We start from the raw sequence: 25,405 nt of genomic DNA, 5'->3' as shown, positions 1-25,405 counted from the left end.
AGGTTCTCGCTCGTCATAGAACAACCAAAACCATCAGGAGGATTGTCTCATCATCAGGTCTCCTTTTCTTGTGAGGTGAGTGATCTGTTTTTAACTAAAGTTTTCAAATAATTGTTGTGGAGTACAATATTTGCCTCTCAGATGTACTGGGGTAGAAGTAAAAGTATTGAAAATTTAAAATACTCCATTAAAGTAAATAATACCTAAGAATTGTACTTAGCTACAGTACTTGAATAAATGTACTTAGTTACTTTACACCACTGTGTTTACCTTTGGATTAAAATCATCTTGCCAATTCTGACATTATTCAGGTTGAAACCAATAATCTATCATCAGTCTATCATCAGTCTTATGACACATATTATAGACACAAATGAATGTGATGATTCAATCAGTTAACAATGGCTCCATCCTCAAATTATCCAATCATCAATCAGTTTACAATGACATCCTCGTCCATGACAATGACAGGGACACAACTCGTGATCAAAGGATCCAATCATTTGTTTGATTGGCTTTGTTGAGGCTGGCCAATGCTATCAGGGACACTTCTCTACCTGTGTGTCTCCTCCCAGCTGGTCTCTGTATATAAGCAGGACATAAAACACATGTTATGTCAGTATATACAGTAGTAACCGCTCCCAGCTGACACTGTGTGACTGACTGCAACTGTAAGACATTCAACAATTATTTAAATTGCATTCCATTCAAACAGATTGGCATTTCTACAAACGAGGATTCATCAGGACTTGTGACAGGTAAGGACTGTAGACACTGTCACATTGAACTGAACTGAATTGAATTGAATTGCAGTGACAGAAGAAGTACTCACATGTTTTACTTAAGTAAAAGTATCAATACCCAATTGTAGAAAAAGTTTGATATTCAAAATGTACCTGAGTAAAGGTATAAAATTATTGGCCTCAAAATATACTTAAAGTACCAAAAGTGAAAGTACTCATTATGCCGAAAGTCCCATTTCACAAGTTTTCAAATGTAGAAAAATCCTTTGACAATGGCAGATGTACAAGCTCACAATGTGTTGCAAAGTGACATGTTGTGAGCTTGTAGATTTGCTATTTTCTAATTTACAACATATAGGCTACAGTAGTATATAGGTTTGTAATAATATTCAAAATCTACAAAGTAATTATTAACTCATGTTTTCAAATAATTATAGTGGAGTAAAAGTACAATATTTGCCTCTGAGATGTAGTGGAGTAGAAGTATAAAGTATTGAAACTAAATTGTGCACCTTTTTTTGTGATATGGTGAAATTATCACACATTTGGGTGTTTTTAGCAATATTCTTAGTACAGAGGAAGCTTTGACACACACACACACACACACACACACACACACACACACACACACACACACACACACACACACACACACACACACACACACACACACACACACACACACACACACACACACACACACACACACACACACACACACACACACACACACACACACATACACACACTCATGTTGCTCTGGATGAGTGTCTGCTAAATGCCTAAATGAAATATGAAGTGAATGTGATGTTTTGGACTCTCATGTTTACTGAATAATGATGTAGAAATGTATTATTGTGCATTTGGAGGGTTTTCTGGAGGAAGAGAAGAAGCTCCACATGGACCTGGAGAGAGTCAACAGAAAGCTGGAGCAGGATCTGAAAGGATCCCAGGAATCCATCATGGATCTGGAAAAAGACAAGCAGCAGTCTGACCAGAAGATCAAAGAGCAGCAGGTATTTTTTATTTTCCATGAAGTCATTAATACAAAGTAAGAGTAAATTATGATTTTAATATGTTTATCTACTTCACTGGTTCCTAACGTTGGGTCTGGGGACCACCAGGGTTACAAATTAACCCTTACAGCTCTGTAACTCTGAGAGTGTACAAATGGAACCGTCCATTTGGTTCCATTTGTACACTCTGAGAGTTAAAATAACACTGAGCATTTTACAGTGTAGATTGGGGTCCCAGAGGTTTAAATAAATAATATGAAATGGGGGTCCATGGTCTAATGTAAATCCAACTGGGGGTCCTTGAAATGCACAACGTTGAGAATCACTGAGTAAGAGTAATAAATGAGAGTAAATGATGATTATCACACGTTAACCTATAATATCATTGATTTAAAGGTTCGTATTAAAGAACTGGAGGAAGAGATGGAGAAGAAGCTGAGTGATTCTGACAAGAAGTTCAAAGAGCAGCAGGTATTTTTATTTTCCATAAAGTCATTAAAAAAAGTAATAATAAATTATGATTTTAATGTTTATCTACTTCACTGGTTCCTAACGTTGGGTCTGGGGACCACCAGGGTTACAAATGAACCCTTTTACAGCTCTGTAACTCTGAGAGTGTACAAATGGAACCAAATGGACCCTTAAGGGTCCATTTGGTTCCATTTGTACACTCTTTGTACACTCTACAAATTGTGTTATTTAAATAGACTATCATCTTATATAAATACAATTGACACAAGGAATTGACACCCTTCCTTCTGCTGATTATAGTAAAATTAGAATCACAGAGATTTGTTGACAATAATAGCCTAGTAGAGAGAGGTGCGCACTTGCGTCCTGTCTCCACAAAGCCATTGCAGTGTCTGTGTGCACTTGGCGGGTGCTTTTAGAACCCACTGTCCCCCCTCCCAAAGCCGTACCCATGTGTGTGTGCAGAATAGCAATGTGGGGGATATAGCAACAACACGCCCACGGGCATGCCTCCACGCGCAAATAACGGTGTCGACATAATGGGTGACGGGTAGAGCAGGTGCTAGAATAACATTTTGGGACAGGGCAGCTCCATTATCCGTATTTAACAGGTTTAGGGTAGGGTTTAGGCTGGAGGAGCTGCCGCTGAATAGCGCGGTATATCCATTCTTCAGACCCTGTACTAATAACGGTGGTACAAACTCTGCTCCTCTGATCATCTCTCCTGTTAGTATGGTCTACATTTGATACAAAAATATGTTTTAATTATTTTAACCGTTTTTTTAATGATTGGATCATATCAGGAAAATCATACACATATTGTGTATACATACATATATACACTGGCTTCCCAACATGCATACATACACATAATAAACTTCACACACAAAAAGAGGACAATAAATAAATAAACAAAAAAGAGACAAACTATCACATCAATAAAAACACAACAAACAAACAGACAAACATCACACAGGGAGAAGAGTAGGATATGAGACGCCTGTCCAATGACTCTTATGACTCTTTTTAAAGTTGATAAATAGCCTTATATTCCTATACAATGTGTTTCCCAATTCGGTACAGAGCTGTGTGTGTGTGTGTGTGTGTGTGTGTGTGTGTGTGTGTGTGTGTGCGCGTGCGCGTGCGCGTGTCGGTTCCAATTGTACACTATGAGAGTAAATTAACACTGAACATTTTACAGTTTAGATTAGAGTTGCAGAGGTTTAAATAAATCATCAGAGCAGCAGGTATTTTCAAGTCATTAATAAAAAGTAAAGAGTACATTTAAACCACCAGGGTTACAAATGAACCCTTACAGCTCTGTAACTCTGAGAGTGTACAAATGGAACCAAATGGACCCTTATGGGTCCATTTGGTTCCATTTGTACACTATCAGAGTTAAATTAACACTGAGCATTTTACAGTGTAGATTGGGGTCCCAGTGATTTAAATAAATCATATCAAATGGGGGTCCATGGTCTAATGTATATCCAACTGGGGGTCCTTAAAATGCACAAAGTTGAGAATCACTGAGTAAGAGTAATAAGTAAGAGTAAATGATGATTATCACACGTTAATCTGTAATATCATTGATTTGAAGGCTCGTATTAAAGAACTGGGAGAAGAACCTCAACCTGCTAAACCAGATGAAGACAAAACTGCCAACACAAACCAAGAACCTTACAAACATCCCCTGACCCGTACCCTAATCATCACTGTACTAGCCGTAGCCGAAGAGATGGAGAAGAAGCTGAGTGATTCTGACAAGAAGATCAAAGAGCAGCAGGTATTTTTGTTTTCCATAAAGTCATTAAAAAAAGTAATAATAAATTATGATTTTAATGTTTATCTACTTCACTGGTTCCTAACGTTGGGTCTGGGGACCACCAGGGTTACAAATGAACCCTTTTACAGCTCTGTAACTCTGAGAGTGTACAAATGGAACCAAATGGACCCTTAAGGGTCCATTTGGTTCCATTTGTACACTCTGAGAGTTACATTAACACTGAGCATTTTACAGTGTAGATTGGGGTCCCAGAGATTTAAATAAATCACATCAAATGGGGGTCCATGGTCTAATGTATATCCAACTGGGGGTCCTTGAAATGCACAACGTTGAGAATCACTGAGTAAGAGTAATAAATGAGAGTAAATGATGATTATCACACGTTAACCTATAATATCATTGATTTAAAGGTTCGTATTAAAGAACTGGAGGAAGAGATGGAGAAGAAGCTGAGTGATTCTGACAAGAAGATCAAAGAGCAGCAGGTATTTTTATTTTCCATAAAGTCATTAAAAATCACACCCAGTGTGAAGTGGGCGGTGTGGTCACAGTGGTCATCACAGTGATGGAAGTTCACTTAAAGAAAAGTAATATTGTGGACCAACCATTATACACCCCTAACTTTAAAAAAAACAGATATGTGTTTTTTTTAAAGTGCATAGTCCTATTTATAGGGCTATGCACATGTGTCATGTTTCACTAGCCAATCACAGTCCTGAATAGACTGTGATTGGCCAATCACGGTGCAGGGTTAAGGGGGTACACTGGTGGACAATCACAGCGCAGGATTGGGGGGTGCAAATATCCAAACCTCACATATAGGGGCGGTTTCACCGCCCAAAAAAAGTAATAATAAATTATGATTTTAATGTTTATCTACTTCACTGGTTCCTAACGTTGGGTGTGGGGACCACCAGGGTTACAAATGAACCCTTTTACAGCTCTGTAACTCTGAGAGTGTACAAATGGAACCAAATGGACCCTTAAGGGTCCATTTGGTTCCATTTGTACACTCTGAGAGTTACATTAACACTGAGCATTTTACAGTGTAGATTGGGGTCCCAGAGATTTAAATAAATCACATCAAATGGGGGTCCATGGTCTAATGTATATCCAACTGGGGTCCTTGAAATGCACAACGTTGAGAATCACTGAGTAAGAGTAATAAATGAGAGTAAATGATGATTATCACACGTTAACCTATAATATCATTGATTTAAAGGTTCGTATTAAAGAACTGGAGGAAGAGATGGAGAAGAAGCTGAGTGATTCTGACAAGAAGATCAAAGAGCAGCAGGTATTTTTATTTTCCATAAAGTCATTAAAAATCACACTCAGTGTGAAGTGGGCGGTGTGGTCGCAGTAGTCATCACAGTGATGGAAGTTCACTTAAAGAAAAGTAATATTGTGGACCAACCATTGTACACCCCTAACTTAAAAAAAAACATAAATGTGTTTTTTTTAAGTGCATAGTCCTATTTATAGGGCTATGCACATGTGTCATGTTTTACTAGCCAATCACAGTCCTGAATAGACTGTGATTGGCCAATCACGGTGCAGGGTTAAGGGGGTACACTGGTGGACAATCACAGCGCAGGATTGGGGGGTGCAAATATCCAAACCTCACATATAGGGGCGGTTTCACCGCCCAAAAAAAGTAATAATAAATTATGATTTTAATGTTTATCTACTTCACTGGTTCCTAACGTTGGGTCTGGGGACCACCAGGGTTACAAATGAACCCTTTTACAGCTCTGTAACTCTGAGAGTGTACAAATGGAACCAAATGGACCGTTAAGGGTCCATTTGGTTCCATTTGTACACTCTGAGAGTTACATTAACACTGAGCATTTTACAGTGTAGATTGGGGTCCCAGAGATTTAAATAAATCACATCAAATGGGGGTCCATGGTCTAATGTATATCCAACTGGGGGTCCTTGAAATGCACAACGTTGAGAATCACTGAGTAAGAGTAATAAATGAGAGTAAATGATGATTATCACACATTAACCTATAATATCATTGATTTAAAGGTTCGTATTAAAGAACTGGAGGAAGAGATGGAGAAGAAGCTGAGTGATTCTGACAAGAAGATCAAAGAGCAGCAGGTATTTTTATTTTCCATAAAGTCATTTAAAAAAGTAATAATAAATTATGATTTTAATGTTTATCTACTTCACTGGTTCCTAACGTTGGGTCTGGGGACCACCAGGGTTACAAATGAACCCTTTTACAGCTCTGTAACTCTGAGAGTGTACAAATGGAACCAAATGGACCCTTAAGGGTCCATTTGGTTCCATTTGTACACTCTGAGAGTTACATTAACACTGAGCATTTTACAGTGTAGATTGGGGTCCCAGAGATTTAAATAAATCACATCAAATGGGGGTCCATGGTCTAATGTATATCCAACTGGGGGTCCTTGAAATGCACAACGTTGAGAATCACTGAGTAAGAGTAATAAATTAGAGTAAATGATGATCACACGTTAACCTATAATATCATTGATTTAAAGGTTCGTATTAAAGAACTGGAGGAAGAGATGGAGAAGAAGCTGAGTGATTCTGACAAGAAGATCAAAGAGCAGCAGGTATTTTTATTTTCCATAAAGTCATTTAAAAAAGTAATAATAAATTATGATTTTAATGTTTATCTACTTCACTGGTTCCTAACGTTGGGTCTGGGGACCACCAGGGTTACAAATGAACCCTTTTACAGCTCTGTAACTCTGAGAGTGTACAAATGGAACCAAATGGACCGTTAAGGGTCCATTTGGTTCCATTTGTACACTCTGAGAGTTACATTAACACTGAGCATTTTACAGTGTAGATTGGGGTCCCAGAGATTTAAATAAATCACATCAAATGGGGGTCCATGGTCTAATGTATATCCAACTGGGGGTCCTTGAAATGCACAACGTTGAGAATCACTGAGTAAGAGTAATAAATGAGAGTAAATGATGATTATCACACATTAACCTATAATATCATTGATTTAAAGGTTCGTATTAAAGAACTGGAAGAACATGTTGTGGCTCAGCTGGTGAAGACACTCAGTCAGGAGATGAAGAATGTGAGTGATGTTGAGATGAAGATGATCCAGAAATATGCAGTGGATGTGACTCTGGACCCTGATACAGCACATACCAAACTCATCCTGTCTGAGGATGGAAAACAAGTGAGTCATGGAAACATAAGGAAGAATCTCCCAGACAACAAAGAGAGATTCTATTCATCTGTCAGTGTCTTAGGAAAACAAAGCTTCTCCTCAGGAAGGTTTTACTATGAGGTTCAGGTTAAAGGGAAGACTGCCTGGGAGCTAGGAGTGGTCAGAGAGTCCATCAACAGGAAGAGACCAATCACACTGAGCCCTGACGATGGCTACTGGTCTATAAGGTTGTATAGAAATGAGTATGAGGCTCTTGCTGACCCCATAAGGTTAGGGTTGTGGAATAGAAATAAGTTAATGCCGGCTGCTGCTGGCCCTCATGTCCTCCTCCCTGTAAGAGAGGAGGTCCAGAAAGTGGGAGTGTTTGTGGATTATGAGGAGGGTCTGGTCTCCTTTTATGATGTGGAGGTCAGAGTTCATCTCTACTCTTTCACTGGCTGCACCTTCACTGAGAAACTATATCCATACTTCAGTCCTTATCTTAATTATGTTGGTAAAAACTCTGCTCCTCTGATCATCTCTCCTGTCAGTATGACCTAAATTTTATATCACAATCATTCGTATTTTATTTCCTTTTTGTCTAATGTTGATATTGTATAATTACCACTCATCACAGATCATATCATGAACATCATACACATATTGTATATTCATACACTGTAAGCATGAAGTAAGTCGTTGTTGTCAGGTAAAAACCTTGTATGTACAAAATTGTTCCTTTTTTACTAATAATGTTGTTAATAAAGGATTCAATCATTCAATGTTATGTGTTTTAATTGTATTTACTATAGACTATATTCAACATTAATATAAAGCTACAATAAAATGATCAAAGCTCAGGTTATGTTTTTATTGTATTTACTATAGACTATATTCAACATTAATATAAAGCTACTATAAAATGATCAAAGCTCAGGTTATGTTTTTATTGTATTTACTATAGACTATATTCAACTTTAATATAAAGCTACTATAAAATGATCAAAGCTCAGGTTATATTTTTATTGTATTTACTATAGACTATATTCAACTTTAATATAAAGCTACTATAAAATGATCAAAGCTCAGGTTATATTTTTATTGTATTTACTATAGACTATATTCAACTTTAATATAAAGCTACTATAAAATGATCAAAGCTCAGGTTATATTTTTATTGTATTTACTATAGACTATATTCAACATTAATATAAAGCTACTATAAAATGATCAAAGCTCAGGTTATATTTTTCTTCTTATTTTTTCTTTTGAGGTATTACAAAGTTAAAAACTTACATTCTCACTTCATTGTCATCTGGGGACCCCTTCAAAATCATGTCGGACCCACAGGTTGAGAACCACTTCACTGTAATTGATTCTCCTCGAGAGGTTTTCATTCATTTGTTTGAAAATAATAATAATGACATTGTGGTTAATAAATGTATGGTTGCAGACAAGGAAACGCATAATCAGTGTATCAGTGTAAAAGTATCAATACTGCGATACTCTATTACAAGTAAAGGTCTAGAATTACAAATGCACTTGAGTAAAAGTACAAAAGTATGGCATCAAAATGTACTTAAAGTACCAAAAGTAAAAGTAGGCTACTCATTATACAGAATGTCCCATTTCAAGTTTTCAAACGTATAAAAATCTTTTGAAAATAGCAGATCTATATCGGCTATTTTCAAATGGCCGAAATGTATAGGGCTGAAGTGGTTAATGTATGTTTTGTAATAATAATCCAAATCTACAAAGTCACTAGTAACTAAAGTTAGAAAAAGTGCAATAGTTGCCTCTGAGATGTAGTGGAGTAGAAGTAAAAGTATTGGAAATACTCAAGTAAAGTACAAATCCTCAAAATTGCACTTACTTTCCACCACTGCCCATAATGTATGTATAACATGTACATGTAGCTGGACGGGCATGGACTGAGATGCGCTCAGCATTGATCTGAAATCAAATTAATCTACTAGGCAGTGTTTACTGTAACACATGACAGCCAAGTTCACTGGAAGAATGTCCTTATCAGAGATGGTCATATCAGCTCTGAGTCAACAAACAAGTCTCAACTCCACACAGGACAAATACTTTTCACTGGCAGAAATTGTGAAAATGCTGTACAGCCTTGTCATGTACGTGGAAATGTAGGCCTAATGACTAAATAATTGATACACTAATTAAGGGGGGGGGGGGGGTAGTTTAATACCCAGCATGATTGTAATCTTGTCATTTTAAGGGCAAAATCAGCACACACACTATAAAAAAAGTGTCTTAACCCTATGTCACCAAACGTATCATATATGATACACACATTACACTGATTTTTTAATAAATCAGTGTAATCAATACTTGGACCAAGAACCTGTTGTATCATATCTGACACATCCCCACTTCCCCCTGGACCATACCATTTGCACTGCAGGTAGTTACAGAGCCTCAGGTGGTCTGACCCAAAATGGCTGCCATCAACTAAACAGGAGAGGTTGATGCACTACAAACAAACAATTATTTTTTAAGCAGTTCTGGTAAGTTTTCCTAGTATATCTTTAGTAATATTTTGAAATAAGTGTTGGATAACTTGAATGCACTTATGAGCTCTCAAAATTTAGCATTTGAGTTTGTTTTTTATTATGTCAAAAGTGTTTGTATCATATTTGATACTACAGGTCTATAGTCCTTTACGATTTGTATCATATTTGATACTACAGGTCTAAAATAAATGTTTTGTTTTTTTTGTAATGTTAAAACCGACTTGATTTTATTTAATTTTTTTCAAATTTTTATCCCACGATTTTGTAACCCTATTTTTTACACCCAGTGCCAATCTCTATGTAATCCTGGGCACTACACTCCGTCTGCCAACCTAGGGAGGCCAGGGCCGAGCTCATGCCTCCTTCAATGCATGAGAGCCAACTGACCTTCTTATCACCTGACAGGGGAGAGTTTCCCTGGTTGGACGTAGCGCGTGGAAGGAACACGTTATTCCAACCAGTTACTTTCCCCTCCATCAGGCGCCCCGGCTGGCCAGGGGGAGGCAGTAAAACCGACTTGAAATACCCCTTGTAATACCCCTTGTATCAAATATGATACAACAAATAAATGATACAAAGGAATGTTAAAAAAAATAAAACAAAATCAAAAATGTTTTAAGACCCAATAAAGTGTCCCTTTTCAAAATTTTGGAATTTTCTGACCTTTCCTTCATAGTTCAGGTTCTACAGGGTTAACTGCAATTTATCCACAAGTTTCCCAAGGAGCTTACTGGGGAAAAGGGTGTGTGTCAGTTATGGGCATCAACATCACTTCCTGTTGTCAGTCATTCAGTTCATTATAGGGATCAAATCAGTCAACAACAATGTGGGAACACGACCTGGCAGAAATCAAAAAGGGTCATATATATTCTGCCTACTTACCCTACAAGATATCCCTCCACACAGCTGATTCAAACTAACGATCATCAATGCTTATCATGAAGCGCCCAAGTCAATTAAAGGGACACTTCACCCCAAAAAAACTTTGTTTCAATGGATTAGTCACCCCATGGAGACTTGAATTCATGGATATTTTTTAGTTTTTGTCTCATTCCTAAGACAATAATTTGATGACCAGCGGACCGGTAGGCAGCGGTTCCGGTAGGAGACACAACGACTCGTTGTATCTCCTACCGGAACCGCTAAAACATGAATTCAAGTCTCCATGGGGTGACTAATCCATTGAAACAATGTTTTTTTTGGGTGAAGTGTCCCTTTAACAAGCACCATTTAATCCCCATGCAGAGACTCAGGTGTCACAACAGCAGCCAGTAAGAATGAAACACGGGACAGGAATTTAGGCTACTGCTAAGAGCAAGTGTCAAAAGCCATATCAGCCATTGATCATTAATTTGAATCAGCTGTGTGGGGGGAGGTCTTGTAGGGTAACTAGGCAGACAAATATGACCCTTTATAATTTCTGTCAGGTTGTGTTCCCACATTATTATTGACTGACTGACACTGATCGCTCAAATGAATTGAATGACAGACAACAGGAAGTGATGCCCATAATTCACACGAGGCCTCATGGGACACTGGAAACTCGTGGATAGCACTGCAACTTACTAAATCGGGGATATGCCCATATATAGTTCTAATACAATTTATGCACAGAAAGACTGCATTGCATATTCAGGTTGAACTTGAGTGACATAGGCTATAGCAATCATTACAGAACTTGACTTCCGTTTGTAGTGTGTCCATTTAGTTGTATTGTTGTGACAAACTCTACGTCTTGGACAGTCTTTTATGTCATTATATATATATATATATATATATAATCATTTTTTAAATTATTTTTAATGCCAATTAATCACTAGACAAAGGTACGGGTGGGTTGATAGTGACAGTGTTTCAACAGATGGAGCTGTACTGTACTTTACTCTATGTACAGTATACTCATTATTGTTCCAACTTGAGCCGTAACACAACACAATGACACGCCGAGGTAACTATTCAGCAGCACTAACAGCTTCGGCAGCATGGGCTAAGCTGTGGGACTGAATGGCAGACTTGATGAATGTTTGAATGCCCTAGCCCCCCGCTGATACACACTCACACACACTGTGTGTGTGTGTGTGTGTGTGTGTGTGTGTGTGTGTGTGTGTGTGTGCAGAGACAGGGTGGGTTTGGGGAGGGGGCATTTATTTTTTAAATTAATAATATTGCAATCCTTAAAAACAAATGTACATTATGAATACGGTAGTCCACAACTAAGATGTTTCAAAGGTTTAAACTTTATGGACAAAAGGAGATGATGGTGGTAATTATTTCCAGAGTGGAAAGCAGGTCAACAAAGGCGTTTTTAATCAGCCCAGACAGATGTGGGCATTCTGCCAATTATTCAATGTGGATATAAGCTCCCACATATCTCATGGACAATAAATATTGGGCAAAAGGAATCCAAAATATACTAAAAGTAAAAGTACGAAAGTATTGTTATCAAAATGTACTTAAAGTATCAAAAGTAGAAAGTACTCATTATGTAGAATTTCCCATTTCACAAGTTTTCAAATGTATAAAATGCATATGCATATATCCAATATGTTGGACCAAATGGCACACCATATTGATGTTGTCTATCCATATGCCTTTCTCTTGGCCTCTTTATGCAAATAAATGGCAGTAATTTAATTAAACACTCAAAAGGGGATTTACATGCTTTATGGAACTAATAAGGCTGACATATGGTTTGTTTATGGATGACCTAGGAACACAACAACAGGATAAAAGGAAAAGTCAAAGGTCATTGTAAAGATATTTGAACTGCGTGTAACTACTGCATTTGACAAGTAACCTTGAAATATATTATAGAACAAACATGGGAAAATTCTCATTCTACAACTCTGCCACCAAAATGTGGATGTGCCCTGACACCGTTTTCCCTTTTTCTCCTTTGTACAGTGTTTTGTATTATTGTGTTATTTTTTTATGCTACGTTGATGAATTGAATACATAGGACCACAATGGAAACAAGTCCCCAGGACCTTTTTTTGTGTTATCCTTTTAGCCTTAATGTCTGACTGACTGTACCTCATGCTTTACATTTCTGACTAATAAAATATTCAATCAATCAATGGAAAGAATGTAATATTAAGAAGATGTAATAATTGCGTTCAGAGGTGGACAATCTTACTCTTACTATAATAGTCCACTTAATGCATGCACACATGTGTGTTTACAGGCATGATACAAAATATTATGGATCATCATCAGATGCCTGGTTTAATGAGTGAAATAAGCTCAAATGTTCTACCTGGCTAGAGCCACCAGAGGGAGACATACAACGGCAAATACATACAGACACACGCCACTTTGGTCGATGAAAGACTTTTGGATTGCCTTCACAACCAATAAGCGCCTAGTCTTCTTAATACACCGAGTAGTTTAATGTTGACAATTTAATTTATATGGAAACTAATCTTTATCAATCACTCACGGAAAATGTGTTCAGTACAAAGTTAGTCTGACAGAATGCAGCATCTTAAAAAGAGAAAAAGAGAAAAGGAAGCGCTGCAGGGATCAGTGGCTCTATTAACCACTTAAACCCCATATGGATAACAGGAATCCCTAAGGGGCAGGGCTCAATAATACGAGTGTATTTTCAGCAAAAGCTTTCCCCATGCTGGGGTTTAAGTGGTTAAAAGTCTGGGTACCGAGGCTATGGCTCGAGGGTAGGCCTACTACATATATGACCAAAAAAGTACTGCTTAAAAGAAATAGCCGACTACTACTAGAAATACTACTACTAGAAATACTACTCCCAAATGGTGTGGACTGACTGTCTTTGATGAAAAAATATAAAGATTTATTTTGAGCACGGCAACGATATGACCAAATATTCATATTGTTGCCTTGCTCAAAATACATCTTTATCTTGCTGTTGCATCCATGTATGATTATTCACAAACTACTGGATGCATCTACAGTTACTTCACTTGGCTAACTTTGTTTAACCAGCTACTATAAGTAAATGGTTCTCAAAGTGGGGTCTGGGCTGGGGTCCCCCAGGGGATCTTGAGGGGGCTCCAGGGGGTCCCCAGCTAAATGATAGTTAGGAATAAAATGGACCCTTACAGGTTTGTAACTCTGAGTGTATATGGAACCAAATGGACCATTAAAGGAACCCATTTTCAACTTTATCTTCATATAATTGGTCTTTGCTCATTCTCATTTTAAGATGGAACCATTTCTCACTCTGTGTCTCAGAGGAAGGCTGTGGACAGTTCAGAAACCTGCTGCCAGTGACATCATGGGTTATTATTGTTTTATTAATGCAAGAACAATGTCTTCTATTTCAGCATGCTAACTTCGATTGATTTCTTAGGCAGGTTTCTGAACTGTCCACAGCCCACCAATAAGATGCAGAGGAGACGGAACATCTATGAGCATTAGTGATGAGGTCCAATTATATAAAGATAAGGTTGTAAATGGGTGAAGTGCTCATTTAAGGGTACATTTGGTTCCATTTGTACACTCTGGTCTGTGGTCTAATGTAGCAGCAGTGATTCTCAACCTTTTCAAGCTGCAACCCCAACAAATTATCATTAGAACTGGGGACCCCCCACCCTGACAAGCACTTGGAATAAGAGTCGAGGCATTACATTTAGTTTGACTCTGTTCCACAGATATATTGTGAAAATAGCAGATCTACATGTACGGCTATTTATTTATTTTTTGCCTCTTTCTCAGGTAATATTTGACCATTTGACCAATGTTTGACAATTGTTTATAGCTGGCTGATTTCTTTTAACACAGTAATGTTCTTATTTTTCTTTTTTGTTTCTTTTAGAGGTATTAAAAAGATATTAAGTCCTTACATTTAGAAATATGCAGATACTCTGTACACTGCATGTTGTTTTGTTTACTGTTGTGTGAGAACAATGTTGCACATTAGGCAAATCATCTGGGGACCCCTCAAAATCATTTGGGGACCCCCCCTGGGTCCCGACCCACAGGTTGAGAACCACTGATAATACTTACCAAACTGGGAGTAATTGAAATTAAAAGGTTTGAGAACCACTGAGATAAAGTGCAGTATCTAGGTTCATTACAACATGCCAGTGCTCTGAGCGTATAAAGGTAACAGGTTGGGAGTGTTTATACAGTAGTTTCACACGGTCACACACATTGGAATAAATGTAACACTTGACAGCCAAGTTCACTGGAAGAAGCACACTAAGCACAAAACATCTTATTGGCAGTCACTGTAAATGGAAAAGATGCTGTCACCTATTGTGTCTATACAGTATAGAGTAGACAACTGATCATGATCCGGCATTGCATTTTTTTTTACTTTGATATATTTGGATGTTGATATGATGTATAGGGCAGGGGAACAGAAAATTCCAAATAAATAAATTAAAGTGTGTGTGTGTGTGTGTGTGTGTGTGTGTGTGTGTGTGTGTGTGTGTGTGTGTGTGTGTGTGTGTGTGTGTGTGTGTGTGTGTGTGTGTGTGTGTGTGTGTGTGTGTGTGTGTGTGTGTGTGTGTGTGTGTGTGTGTGTGTGTGTGTGTGTGTGTGTGTGTGTGTGCCTATCTGCAGTGATCAGAACGAACTATAGCACACTAAGCTCAAAGAATCATGAGTGTTTATGTAACCCCATTTTACTCTGACACTTCTGAAAATAGGCTTAGACAACACAACACCGAGGATTATGCTGTGTGTGGAGCTAATCAAATTTGGTTGAAAGTGGACTAAACACTTTCATTATCTGTGCATCTATCTCTCAGTGTCATGGGAAACGCCGCGTCGCTTGATTTTATTTAGATTAATGGATTTCTCATTCAAGTCTCTGTCACTGCAGGCTGTGCTGCACATTCAACATGCAGGACAACCTGTAGCAGCGATGGAGAATGGACGTTCTGCGGGCTTTAATGACATCAAATGGATTGCACCGCAACGTGACAATCATTTATCCAAATAAAATACATGCAGTGACGTGAATCGAAAGGAAAGACATTCAATGACCTGTCATTATCTCAATTATTCCGTCGCTCATTCAGTGATATGATAAATGACATAATTGGAGAGAGCACAAATAGATGGGGGTGGGGGGGGGGGGGGGGGGGTAAGGGAGGAAGAGAAAGATGGGGGTAAGGGATTGGGGGAGAAGGGGTAAGGGAGGAAGAGAAGAGGGGGAGAATGGGGACTTGTGGTTGGAGAGTGCCAACTGCCAGACTATTTTTAGCCTCTGTTTGTTTACATTCATGTAACATTTTTATCAATGCTCTGGCCTCCACCTTTGCAGAGCGCTAACAACATGAAGAAGGAACAATTTGTTCATCTAAAACACTGGTTCTAAACCTTTTCAGGCCGCGACCCCCCAAAATAATCATATTTGAACTGGAGACCCCCCCACGGCCCACCCTGACAAGCACTTGGAATTGTAGGAGTTGAGGCATTACATTTAGTTTGACTCAGTTCCACAGATAAATATTGTGACGATAGCCGGCTTTCTTATATTATTTGACAATTTGGCCATTGTTTGACCAGTTTTTATATTTTGTTGATTACTTTACTTTTGATGCAGCAATGGTCTTTTTATTTTCTTTCTTTTTTAGATATATTTTGAGATAAAGAATTATGCCCACAGGTTGAGAACCACTAATCTAAAAGAAAAGGATGATTTCAACATGTGTTTGCATTCATTAACCAGCAGATCCATACGGGAAGCTGTTCTAATTTGTCTGGCAATCTGGAGACCGAGCGGCCGTCCCTCTCCTCGCTTTATATCCGTGTCCCGCGCGCATGTGGCTGGATTCCCATGACTCCAACACTCTGTGTGTGTGTGTGTGTGTGTGTGTGTGTGTGTGTGTGTGTGTGTGTGTGTGTGTGTGTGTGTGTGTGTGTGTGTGTGTGTGTGTGTGTGTGTGTGTGTGTGTGTGTGTGTGTGTGTGTGTGTGTGTGCGCGCGCGCGCGTGTCCCTCATTCGTCATTGGACGTTTTCGCCCCCGTAGAGTCTTTCAGGTAACAGGTCACCAAAATGTTGAATAGAAAAACGCGTGTAATGTTGGCATAAAAGTGCAATTGTGCGGCACAAAACTGGCCGTGCGCCTCGGTCTGTTGGCGGACTTTACTCGTGTCATGATCTGTCATCGTTCATGAATCATGACAGTGAACGTTATTCATTGCATGTTTGATGAAAAGGGGCTTTATAATTTTGTTAAAGATTGCTAAGTGACAAATGTCGTTTTTCAGATGTTTTGTCAAAAAACGACAAAGCACGGTCTCTAGGCCTATAGCCTTCAGGAAATCAACAGGTGATTTTTTTTTTTTTTTAATTTTGAAATGCTGTTCATGTTATTTTGTATTTACAAAACTGTTCATTTTGTTTATAGTTCAAAAAAGTGTGTTTATTATTCTCAAACACGTTCCATGTTAAAATGATATGTAGTTCAGTAAATCCATTTAATTTGTATTTGAGTTATCCAATCTGCTAATCCCCTGTTGTGGCGCAGATTACATGGATTAGTGCTGGATCACCGCTGTGGGGGATTAGCTCTGGCTAATGCGACACATTTAGCTGTATAGTTCACTTTTTTCTCATTTCCTTTCCGTTTTTCTCCACCAAAAGCCTATAGTCGGTGAAAGCGTATTGAATATTTCAGAGAAACAAACGTCAAAATTGCACGTCACCACCACAGTGCTGCTGTTACCAGAGTGTTTTAATGCACTTTTTCCCAAACAGTGGTCGGGGACACATTTTTATGGGTCACGAGTAAATTTCAAAACAAAACAAAAATCCCCTCAATGATTTTTCAAGCGAATTTCTTGAATAAAAAATGGAAAATCAAAAAAATCTAAGAAATTCCATAAATGTATAAGAACTAGTGCATGAAAATAGCAGATACAAGCTCACAACATGTGGCTTCATGCCAAGTTGTGAGCTCGTAGATGGGTACCGGGCAAACCGGTCTAATTTCTCTTTTGGGTCTTTTGAGCTAAAAAGTTTGGGAACCACTGTTTTAATGCACCGTGACCCGTCACACTATGACGTCTCATTTATAGAGTTTGCTGCGCAATTCTGAGCGTCCGCCTGCTCCGTGAGGACACCGTGTGTTCCCATTCCCATGCAGCTCTCCGCTCTGCAGCATGTCAGGGCCAGCGGGCACATGTCACACCGCTCAATGGCTGAATGTACCGTCACACCCCGTCACGGTCCGCCCCGTCACAGAGAGGGAAATCAGCGAATTAATGAGCCCCTTCATATAAGGACCAGTCACCTGCCCAGGTACCAGCGGTCACTTAAACAAAAAACAAGAACAACCAAAGGAGTAAATAAATGTTCGAATAAATGATTGAAAACCCACATTTTCAATTCACCTATATGTGTCGAAGTCTGGACCGAACCCCGACGACGACACAATGTGAAAGTAGACGTCTCCTCTCAACCCATACACGCGTGCCGTGTGCGCGCGCAGTGAGCACACACGCGCGCGCCCATAAATCAGGTGTGTGTGTGTGTGTGTGTGTGTGTGTGTGTGTGTGTGTGTGTGTGTGTGTGCTGGGGGGGGGGGGGGGGGGGTACCAGAAGCCCCCTCATTTATAACGCGACAAGTTGCATTGACTGGCACAAGTGGCCTTCTTCCCACGGCCGTGCGCCGTGCTGCAGCTTGCCATCTCGCCGCCACCAACACACACGCACACACACGCACACGCACACACACACACACGCACACACACACACACACACACACACACACACACACACACACACACACACACACACACACACACACACACACACACACACACAGTGCGTTTGAAAGAAGGACCTTTCTCTCAGGCAAACAAAGTCTCCCCCCCCCCCCCTCCCCTGGCCTTTCACTGTGTCCCCATATGAAAGGAGTGAACACATGCGTACTTACACCGACTCCAGACCAGTTGGGGTCCTGGTTTGCATGTTCAGGTACCGGGCGGTTGTTCATTTGTCGTGCGACGTGTCAGTGTATGGCGCGGGCCCCCGGGGGCCACCGCTGGGCTTTTATTTGTCAACCAGTTCTCCCCAATAAAAACGTTATAGTGGCTGTCACAAGTGGCCCGTCGACCACTTTACTGGTGCATCCATTTATGGCACTATAGTGCGGCCCACTTATGCGCCAAATAAATGACTTGCAAATATGGGTTCTTCTCTTGTGCTGAAGAACCCATGTTGGACTGTGGAGCCCTGGACCGCAGTCAGTGGAAAAAGTATAACCTATACTCAGATTGTTTACTTAAAGTATATAAAGTAGCAAAAACACAATGAAATAGCCTATACTCTGTTTACACAAGTAAGTCCTATATTACAACTTTTACTTGAATAAAAGTACAAAGGTATTGGCATGAAAACAAGTTAAAGTAGTAGGCTTCATTATTTTCAATCTTTCAAAATGAGTACAAACTCGCATTGCATGGCCATGCCTTGTGTTAATAAACGCAAGTGCAATAATAATAGGCCTATATGCTGCATGGGCACAATGCTGAAGACTGTTATTCCTAGACTATGTACTGTGGAAAAAAAAAGCATATGCAAACCCTGTTGTGCTGCACACAAGGTATAAAACCACTAGACCAAAAAAACGCTTACAGCGCTGCAATTCTATGGGTCACTGCAGCTTGTCACCTCACTACGCCGGTCCTTTATGACAAGTACCTGTTTCTGTCAATAGAGCTCTGGTCTGCAAGCAGGTTACTGAGACTGGCAATGCGGAGAAAGGAGACCCCCCCCCCCACAATAAAAACACTCAAAAAGATTCAGGTCTGGTTAGATAAATAATTATTTACATAGTCATCATGTGTGACTTAATATTTACATAAGAGATCGAGAAATAAACATAATTTTGCAATTATTATTAATTTGATAGTGTTTTCCTCAATCTCAATCTATATGCTGCAAGCTCAAGACGAGAAACGTTTTATAGGGAAAATATTGTGTCATATGGCAGAAATAAATAACCGAAATGACAGGACTATCACCCAAACCGAAATGAATATATAGCGTCAATTGAAAAGGTGTGTTTATTGTCCTTATTCAGAGAAATAATGTCTGAATGGGATACATACAGAACGAAAAATACTGAAAGTATGAGCACGTCAATAAGCGTATATTATCATCTTACAAACACATCATGCAAAATATTGAATTGATGTTTGTAACACCATATCATTCTCTGCACAGCAATACATCAACATGTAGGATTTTAGTGCATGTGGTTTGTCTTCAAAACAAATCTTTCATGACATGCAAGTAGGCTACTATAAGTAAATTTTTGAGGTATGCTACTTTTACGTTGAGTATGTAAATGTTCTATAGGCTATATCCTACTTTATACTTCTAAGTTCTACTCCATTACATCTCTGAGGCAAATGTACAACATTTGGAGTAAAAGGCTTTTACTCCCCTAATCAATGATTTGACAACTTTAGTTACTGTCACTTTGCAAAACGAATTAAGCCCTATTTTATACTGCTATTAAAAAAATGCTAATCTACAAGCTTATGACCAGATTGTCAGCACCAATAACCTAACCGTAAATATCTCATTAATTTTGCAACAACACAATACTAACACATTAAATGACATAAACATGAATAGTAAAGTAGGCACTATAAATGTAATAAGCTCTAAAATGTTAAATTGGTATTAAAACGACTGAGAGTGAGAGAGCTGTGGTGGATAGGGGGCGTGGCCCTCCGAGGATTATCTCGAGGTGCGCCTCACGGACTGAGCTGTGATTGGTTGGCGCCCTCGGCGAACGGCACGCGACTATGGATGTCGCTATAAAGAAGCCTCGCGTGCCGGTCAGTCAAGTTAAAAACTAAAGTGTTGACCGTCCAAAAAACACAACAGAGAAACAACACGGCTGGTCACTCTTATTGTTCCTATTGGGAGGATCAAAAAAGGGAGACGTGGGGACAAAGATGGACACTGTCTTGGACCCTTTCTCTGGCCTGGACTCTTTCTCCTCCCCTCCTTACTTCGATGACGACGACTTTTTCACCGACCAGTCCTCTAGAGGCGACGGTCCCATGGACACGGACGACTTTCTGGACGAGGACGTGGAGTTCCTGACCAGCCACCTCCAAGACTATTACAAGGACGACAGTTGTGGGAGAACGGCGCCTGATCACGACGGAGACTACGACTTGGGCAACTTCTCCTTCTCCTCCTCCTCCTCCACCTTCTCCTACGGCTGCGCCGACGGCAGCACGCCGGACGAGGAGCTGTCGCCTCGGGCCGGCGGCCACCACCACCACCCCCACCACCATCACCATCACCTCCACCTCCTGAAGCGCAGGAGGCGCATGAGATCCGAGACGGAGATGCAACACCTGAGACAGGCGGCCAACGTCCGCGAGAGGCGGAGGATGCAGTCCATCAACGACGCGTTCGAGGGGCTCCGCTCGCACATCCCCACGCTGCCCTACGAGAAGCGGCTGTCCAAGGTGGACACGCTGCGCCTGGCCATCGGATACATCAACTTCCTGGCGGAGCTGGTGCAGTCAGACATGCCCATCAGGAACAGCAGCAGCGAGGCGCACGCGCAGCCCAAGAAGGTCATCATCTGCCACAGGGGGACGAGTAAGTTCACCTTCCTTAATGATGATGATGATGATGATGCACCCTGAATATAGCTAAAACCTTTTACTTTGATCATTATAGGACATCATTTGGTCCGGCAGAAAGACCTAATGATGACCTATCATATCATTTGTCATATTGTTTTACTTAATTGACCAATTGTCTTTTTTTTCTCTCTCTCTTTCCAGGATCCCCGTCTCCCAGTGACCCCGACTACGGCCTGCCTCCCCTGGCCGGACACTCTCTGTCGTGGACGGACGAGAAACAGCTGAGGGACCAGAACATTATCCGGACAGCGAAGGTCTGGACCCCTGAAGACCCCCGCAAAGTCCACATAAAGTCCTCCCTCACCAACATCGAGAATGAGCCCCCCTTCGGCTTGGTGGCCTGAAATAAAATGGAAACCCCAAACTGACTTTAAAAAACTTTTAAATTGCAGCACTTCAGCTTGAAACGGGATGTTTTATTTTATTTTTTATTACAATGCACATTTTATAAATGTGACGAAATACTTGATGTGGATATTGCATTTGAAAGCACATTGTAAAAATGCATAAGTTGTTGATATTTTTGATAATGATTTGTATGTTGATTTAACGTTTTTTTGTACATATTTATGACATCTATCTTTATTTTTGTATTTCTGGCAACTGGCAATCATGTAGAAAATGTGTATTTAATGTGTCTGTCATGCAATTTTGTAATATTATGTTTTAATTTAATAGCAATTGATATGAGGAAAAAATTACTATTTTTATATTGTACAATGATTTAATTTATATGCAATTTTCAAATAAAATCTTTTGATAATTTAAAACAGATTCATGCTTTTTTCCCATTTACTCGAGCTCTATAAACCAATTAACGACACCGATATACCAAATTCTGTAATAAGCATTATTATTCACAGAATAATTACAAGATACACTTCATGTAGGCTATTTTGGCAATTAAAGGTGGGGTTGTCAGACAAGAAGGAACAATATGATATGCAGTCTGTGTTCAACTGATAAATTGCGAAAATAAATAAATGGAAAGGATATATTGGTAATTTAGTACATAGATATAACAGCCATCCTTGTTTATTATGTGATTATACAGCTCTGATTTCTGGTCAGAAGGCCAGATTAACAATGAAGGAGTTAAAGGATGAATGACGGACAGACGGTAGCGTACTGCGCAAGGTCTGTCCATAATCACTCTTAATAGCCGACCAATAAATATCATTGCATAAAATATGCAAATGGTATGCTAATCAAAACAAACATGTATAGCAAAAAAAATCAGCTGGAAGTGTCTGCATGGCCCCCAGAACGTGCATTATGGCGAAAAGCATTGTCTTGTCGCTGGGGGTCTGGACGCACAGGCTGCAGGCTATGAGGCTGTTGAATGCCCCGCTCTGTGCGACCAGGTGCGACAAGGCCACATTTTCCCGTGGTATAGCGGCATGCCTCCAACATGTGTCCCCTTGGTCCCACGTCCTACGTCAGTCAGCCCCTAGAGATGACAATAATGCACAGCCACATATATTATGCCACCGTATGCCCCTCAACCCGCAAAGTCACTCACTGACTCGCCATACAAACGGCTTGTTCTGCGCTTTGCTTGGCACTTCTGGATTTGTTGCATTTTATGGACTTTAAAATATTTATTAAGGTATATATGAGGTATAGTATATAAGAGGTAGGACTATATTTATTAGATCCAGTTGATATTTCGGTTAATTTGTCTTTAATCTTTTATGCATTGACCATTAAGGCGTATTATAGGTTACTGAAGCTTTTGCCTTTTAATTACAGTATATGAATTTGTCACCGATTCTGTTGCAATGCATTATACGCCTGTATACAATTAATTGTGGCTCGTATTTTATAGCCTGTTTTTTTTTTCAACCTACAGTCTATGCCGTAAAATATGTTAGGCTACATTATTTTTGGAAAGTTGTTTAGGAAATAGCCTACATCATTTGTAGATTATCATTATATCTAAGATTGTTTTTCCCCTTCTGGGGAGTAGAGTCGAGACCTGGCTGTGACTCCTGCACAGTGCATCGGCACTGTAAGCCTGCAGACACAGAGCATGTAATCTTATTACAGCCATTAGAAAGTCAAATGTTGTCCGGTCAATGCGCAGCAACTTCATCTATTTCGCAGGGAGGGGCGGGCAACAATTCAACGTTTACAATTTCACTCTGAAGAAGAAGGGACTTTAGTCACTTAAAACAGTAGTATCATTGTGTGGCGCACCTAAAATGCTATTGTGAGCTTGCTGGGTTTTGTATGCAACGCGCATTTACAAAGAGAGAGTGAGAGAGAGAAAACTTTCTAAGCATCCTTTGGTCCGGTACCAGCCAAGCGGAAGGGACAGCCGTATTGGGGAGATTGAAATACTCGGGCTATCTTGTCAGTCTCGGCCGCGATTTTGGCAAGGCTTTAAAGGGGACAACCATTTTACTGTCTGACAGGTTTTATTTCCTTTTCTTTTAAGCCGGGGCTGAACATTAGAGGACCATGCCAAGCGGCGATTTGGTGCAGAATGGGGTCGATGTGTGCTGAAAAGGGGCGTCAATTCACCACATAGTCAGCTAGTGTTTGGCTGGAAAGAGCCTTTTGACTACCTGTTGCAGACCGACCGAGGTGCTTTGGCATGTGGAAGAGGTAGGCTATAGATTAAAAAAAATGTCAAGAAAAATAAATACATAAATAAATGAAAATAATAATAAATACAAATCTGCCACGCACGTTTGAATAATTATCTATATTGACTATCACACAATTGAGCAAAATAGCTGTGCTTTTCCATGCATAAATTGTTCACTATAATAGCCTATACTATTTTACTGGATAGTAGATATTTATTCTGATTAACGAAAAGTGACAGTGGCTTTGTAAATGATGCATGCCATATGCAATAGGCTTATGTCTATTCCGAATATTAGCTTACATTTGTTTCAGTCAAAATCTAAAACAAACATTTGCGCAGCATGCAAAAAGTTTGTCTCTAGGCGTATCAAGGCTATATGCTACACGCATTTTAATCTAATTCATGTTTAATTTAAAGATTAATCAAAAGAGAGTTAATGAAATAATATGCATAGACTAAATATTCTCAAATCCGCATGAAGCCTTATGGTAGCTAACTCGAGAGAGACGCTTAATGAGATTAGCATAAACTGCAAATTAGTTGATCGCTATTATCGCGCCCATGTAGGCTAATAGGCCTATATTATGTGCTTGTGGATTTAATAATAAAACTCATTAAAATAATCTCGAATGCTTGTGGTATCCGGGTCCAGCTGCAACCAAAACAACAGTGGAACTTCGTCTTGGAAACCCAAAAGTTAAACAAACAAACAAACAAATAAATATGTTAAATAAATAAATGCCTCTGCAAAGGGCTAATACACTCCATTTGGGATGAAGGGCAATGTATGTGTCTTTAAAGGCTTGGCTAAAACCAACAGGTGCTTGCGCGAGGCCTGCCTTGCACAGTGGGCTATGTGGGCTAGAGAGAGAACCCGAGACACAGGGAGGGGAGGTTGCCAAAGAGATGCGAGCATTGCCTCCCATGCGCCCTTCCATTTTACACGGCCTCACACTCTACATTATATCTTTATAACGGCCTCCGTGTGTCCCGCTGTAACAGAGCCGTCCCCGTCTCGTTCTCTGGGGGATGCACCTGGTATTTTAAACTTTAGTGTCCTTTCTTTTCCTTGCGTCCGAGTCCCTGGACAGCAGCTGCCTAAAAGCAAGCAAAGAGAGGCCTCTTACAGTGTCTTCGAAACGAGTTGGCACCGTTTTCTATGTCTTTAATGTTCCATCAGGCCATTGTCCCGTGCACAATATGGGAACTGTAAAGCATGACGTTTTGCAATAATAAAACACATTTTCAATGATGTGACACCATGGACTGAAAGCTCACGGCGCGGGCCAGCCAGCCCAAACATTCACCAGGGTTTGTTTTGTCCCCCCTCCGAGCATCTCCGGTCAATTAACAGCGAGGCCTTTTTCGCTTTGGCTTGATAAGGCAATTAAATTTATGTCTGCTAATTTTTCAAGGAGAGAAAAGAGGGAGCACTCTTCCTTCATGGGACACAGCGTTTTCCTGCCATCACCTGGCGTTTCCTCCCCTCCAGAACAAA

General features: G+C 39.9%; 2 protein-coding genes across 2 annotated transcripts; both read left to right on the top strand.

Annotated features, from left to right (window-relative positions):
* Positions 1–1,634: 1,634 nt before the first annotated feature.
* Positions 1,635–17,912, top strand: LOC308093506 (E3 ubiquitin-protein ligase TRIM68-like; the record flags this gene model as incomplete). The annotated part of the gene is made up of 3 exons (XM_080439843.1): positions 1,635–1,759; positions 7,018–7,454; positions 17,777–17,912. Exons 1-3 carry the CDS (start codon positions 1,643–1,645, stop codon positions 17,910–17,912), a joined length of 690 nt encoding a protein of 229 aa, XP_080295969.1. The 5' UTR covers positions 1,635–1,642.
* Positions 17,913–20,603: 2,691 nt separating this feature from the next.
* Positions 20,604–21,655, top strand: ptf1a (pancreas associated transcription factor 1a; the record flags this gene model as incomplete). Its single annotated transcript, XM_080440106.1, has 2 exons — positions 20,604–21,264; positions 21,453–21,655. 2 exons carry the CDS (start codon positions 20,604–20,606, stop codon positions 21,653–21,655), a joined length of 864 nt encoding a protein of 287 aa, XP_080296232.1.
* Positions 21,656–25,405: the final 3,750 nt, after the last annotated feature.

The sequence above is a fragment of the Gymnoscopelus braueri genome, assembly GCF_963280865.1.
Source record: "Gymnoscopelus braueri genome assembly, chromosome: 10".
Lineage (NCBI taxonomy): Eukaryota > Metazoa > Chordata > Actinopteri > Myctophiformes > Myctophidae > Gymnoscopelus > Gymnoscopelus braueri.
The sequence above is the reverse complement of the archived record's forward strand: the minus strand, read 5'-3'. Positions and strand labels throughout refer to the sequence as shown.